Source organism: Eucalyptus grandis, chromosome 5, assembly GCF_016545825.1.
Source record: "Eucalyptus grandis isolate ANBG69807.140 chromosome 5, ASM1654582v1, whole genome shotgun sequence".
Taxonomy (NCBI): Eukaryota; Viridiplantae; Streptophyta; class Magnoliopsida; order Myrtales; family Myrtaceae; genus Eucalyptus; species Eucalyptus grandis.
The window spans coordinates 43,243,188-43,247,285 of NC_052616.1; the positions used below are offsets into that span (position 1 = coordinate 43,243,188).

The 4,098-nt window shown below is 44.6% G+C and overlaps 1 protein-coding gene across 1 annotated transcript; it reads left to right on the forward strand.

The window, feature by feature from the left end:
- Nucleotides 1-723: 723 nt before the first annotated feature.
- Nucleotides 724-2,102, forward strand: LOC120293923 (phospholipase A1-IIgamma-like). Its single transcript, XM_039313735.1, has 2 exons — nt 724-1,278; nt 1,458-2,102. Exons 1-2 carry the CDS (start codon nt 724-726, stop codon nt 2,100-2,102), a joined length of 1,200 nt encoding a protein of 399 aa, XP_039169669.1.
- The last annotated feature ends 1,996 nt before the right edge of the window (nt 2,103-4,098 follow it).

Genomic DNA, 4,098 nt, shown 5'->3' on the forward strand with positions numbered 1-4,098 from the left:
GGCTATGGTGTAGGCGGGGCCATGACTCTTGTTGGTCACAATTAATAAAGAAATAGAATAAAAAATTCAGAAAAAAAAAGTTAAAAATTTCTAAAATTAATTCACGTCGGTGTCGGTCATACCATATACAATAGTCGGAGTCCATGTCAATGATTTCCAGCCTAATATGGCAAGATTGAATTTAATTAGTTATATAAAGAGTGAGACCCAATACAAAGTGGATGGTTCATTCCCTTCACCAGTAGCTGCATTACCCATCATGTGGAAACAAAATATTGGCACATTTTTATAGCACAAGTATCACTCCTTACGAAAGACAGGCATGTAATCTTTAATGTTTAGTTTCGAGCTACTGAGACTGGAAATTCACATTCTTATCTACTAAACTGAAGATATGCACGGTCCCTCTGATCCATTCCGTTCGTAGAAATCGAGTACTCACCTAGAAATCGAGTACTCTCTGATAGATAATCAGGGGAGTTTTTCACGTGCCAGATTATGCACAAAGCAACTCCATCACGTAACTTATCGTAGCAATTTAAAGAAAAAACAAACCCTCGAAACGTAATGTGACCGTGCATGGCACAGTGAAGAGGTAGAGTCTATAAATTGCATGGAAGCAGGATTGCATCTCCACAAGCCTTTCCATCTAGAGAAAAAAGAATTATCAGTGAGAGTTCAGGGAGAGGGAGAGGGAGAGAGAGAGAGAGAGAGATACATACCATGGGAGGCGGCAGCTCAAGGCCATGGACCGAGCTCAGCGGCGAGACCAACTGGAAGGACATGTTGGATCCTCTCGACGAGGATCTCCGGATGTACCTCATACACTACGGAGAACGAGTCCAAGCCATCTACGACGCGTACAACGGCCAGGAGGAGTCTGGAGACGGCTACGGCATGCCCCTGTACCCGATGGACAAGCTCTTCTCTGAAGTGGGTCTCGAGACGGACAACAACAAGTTCAGGTATGAGGTGACCCGGTACTTCTACGTGCCGTCGCACGCTACCTTTCTGGTGCAGCCGGACAGGTCTTGGGCCGGGTATGTAGCAGTGAGCACCGACGAGGGGACCCAGGCATTAGGGAGAAGGGACATTTTGGTCACTTGGAGAGGAACGGCGAATCTCCTGGAGTCCATAGAAGATATTCGAGATGATTTGGCCCCGGCGACCAACATTTTCAAGGACGACACCGATACTAAGATTCACGCTGGTTTTTTAGATTTGTATACGAAGTCGGATCTTCTAAATGAGTACACAAGGCGTAGTGCCAGAGACCAAGTATGAAACTTTCACTCCATTTATAGATTGTTCTTGCTAATTTACCTCCCGAATAAGCTCCAAATTGCCTTCACCTTTTTTTAATTATATATAAATCTAAAAATATGATAAGATATAGCAAGTGATGTTTGGATTACTTTGTCAAATTAAAACTGGCATTGATGGACAACTTTGGTCAGGTTCTAAGGGAGGTCCGGAAGCAAGTCGATCTCTATGCCGGCAAAGGTGAGACAATCAGCATAACAGTGGCCGGCCACAGCCTGGGCGCGGCTTTGGCAACGATCAATGCGCTGGACATCGTGACCAATGGCTACAACGCGCCCACCGACCACCCCGAGAATGCCTGTCTCGTGACCGCGTTCCCCTTCGCCAGCCCCAAGGTCGGGGACGAGAACTTCCAGGCGAAGTTCTTGTCGTCCGAGAAGCTCCGCGCCCTTCGAGTGACCAACGCCCTTGATATCGTTCCCTTCACCCCTCCAATCAGATATTACCACGTCGGAGAACAGCTGCTGGTCGACTCGCGCAAGTCCCCGGACCTGAAGCCTCTCTACAGCGGTCTGACTGGCGCCATGGCAATCGGGCATATGTTGGAGACGTGCCTGCATCTAATCGCGGGCACACAAGGCATCGATAGCGACGAATTCAATGTTGGCGAGCGTCGCGGGATTGCGCTGGTGAACAAGGGAATGGATGCTCTGAAGGATGAAAGAAAAATTCCGGCTTATTGGTTGGTGGCGAAGAACAAGAACATGGTCCAGGATGAGGTCACTGGAGACTGGAGTTTGGCCCCTCCGTACATCCCACCTCCACCAGAAGATAATTAGAACGAATAATCCCAAGTCTCAATATATATATTATTACTGTGTGATCAGCTATTACCAATTGTTGCTGCTTTATGACTTAGCAGTACCATAATAAAGGTTCGTAATGCAAAAGTGGAGTGGTTTGATTGAGTTGTATTGGGGGTACTAAGTTATGTGTGTTGTACTAGTGGTCCTAAGTTATCTTTAGTTTACCTTCATGTCATGAAATAAATATGGTCCTAAATGAATAATAAAGATCTCTTCATTATCATTTGTTTTCTTGCAGTAGTTTCATTGTGTAAATCTTGATTTCGTAATTTGCCTCCTTTCTTTATTGCTAGCCTTCTATGTTGAAAAATCTCATTTGAGTTCACAACCAAACCAAATCGAGATCAATTAAGTTGACAATCTTTAAATCATTTCAATTTAACCCGGGTGCTATTGTTCAAGAGTCTAATTGAATGCCCAAAATTATATAACAATGTGTCGTGACCTAACCTCAGTTTGCACCACCTAAGGACGAATGGAATACTAAACCTAGACTCAATTCGGGCTCTCCTAAGCCCATGCCAATACGCAACTTAGAATTTAAGTTATTAACATAAAATGATTTTTCAATTAGGAGTCGCTACCTATCTATTTAGGTGGATCGATTTATGGAAGAATTAATTCTTCTACGAACTTTAAGGACTTGATTACACTACATTTTTCTAATGTCCTTTCGGTACCTTTTCCCTTTTACTTCAAAAAAATGTTTTGCATGCAATTTGCATTGATTTTAAATTACTCCTAACATGTAAGGTGATCATATAGGTGCACTACAAAGCAATAAATAAATTGTGCCTCAAAGGCAAGTGTTAGTTAGAAAATCACATCTATAATAGAAAATCACATCTATAACCTATATATGATATTTAATTAACACTCAATTTTACGTGCAATGCAATGGTGTATAAAAATGCCTAACTAAAATGACATGAAACATCCAACCTATTGAAAGTGCTAGTATAAACACCTAGAGGGGGGGGTGGGAATAGGTGTAAAAACAGATTCTGCAAAATACAGTGAAAACCTTTACTTTTAACCCCTTCTCCCTCTCTCGTCGCTGCCTTTCTCCTCCATCTTCGGTTTCTGCTCGAAGACCCAGCAGATCTGAGGACATCGGAGTAGCAAGCCGTCTAGTCGGACCGCTGTCGCGCACCGCTTGCACGCCGTCCTCGCCGTCGCTCGCCCGTGGAAGCCAACCGAGGCGAGCTGCTGCTGTCCTGCTCGCGCGCTAGTCCGCCTCTTGTCCACTCGTCCAGGGTCGTCGTCTAGCCTCCTTAGGCCGTCGTGGAGCTCGCCGAAGGCCGTCTCGCCGCCTCGTGACAATAGCGGCGAAACCACCGCCCGGACCGCCGATGCCCCGCTTTGCCCGTTCCGGAAGCCGAGTCACTAGTTCTTCTTCTGTTCCAGCGGCCATTTCGGATCTGGTGGAGCTCCGCCAGAGCCGTCCAGCCCACCTCTGGCCACCATGAAGCCCCGCCTAGGTCCGCTGCAGCTCCACCGCCCATTCTCGACCCCAACCAGCCCCGGATCTGCTCATTTTTGGCCTCAACCAGCAGCGGACAGAGAGTTGGAAAATGGGTATGGCAGCGGCTATTTGGCCCGTTTTGGTCGGCTTCCCGACCCCGGAAGCTAGGCCTGCCTTGGAGACTATCGACCCTCGCGTCGTCCTCGTCGTTTTGACCCGTTCGGCTCGTTAATCGAGTGAGTTTATCCTCTAATTCTTGCTTAGTGAGTTAATGACGCTTAGGAAGTTTAGATTAGTCTAATTAGGTTTATGTGATTAAATTAGATTATTTTAATGTAAATTAGATTAGTTGTGTGATTAGTTTAATGGATGTTTAATTAGGGCTAATTGTATGTTTAAATTAGTGTAATATAGTTTAAGCCCTAATTAATTATTTTTAATTAAATAATTATTTCGAATTTATAAATATTATTTTATTAAATTATATTATTATAAATAATATTT

Excerpts from the sequence above, each read along its gene's own strand:
- LOC120293923 (XM_039313735.1), top strand. The coding sequence starts at position 724 with ATGGGAGGCGGCAGCTCAAGGCCATGGACCGAGCTCAGCGGCGAGACC. Across the intron at positions 1,279-1,457 it reads GGCGTAGTGCCAGAGACCAA|GTTCTAAGGGAGGTCCGGAA; the intron begins GTATGAAACTTT and ends AACTTTGGTCAG.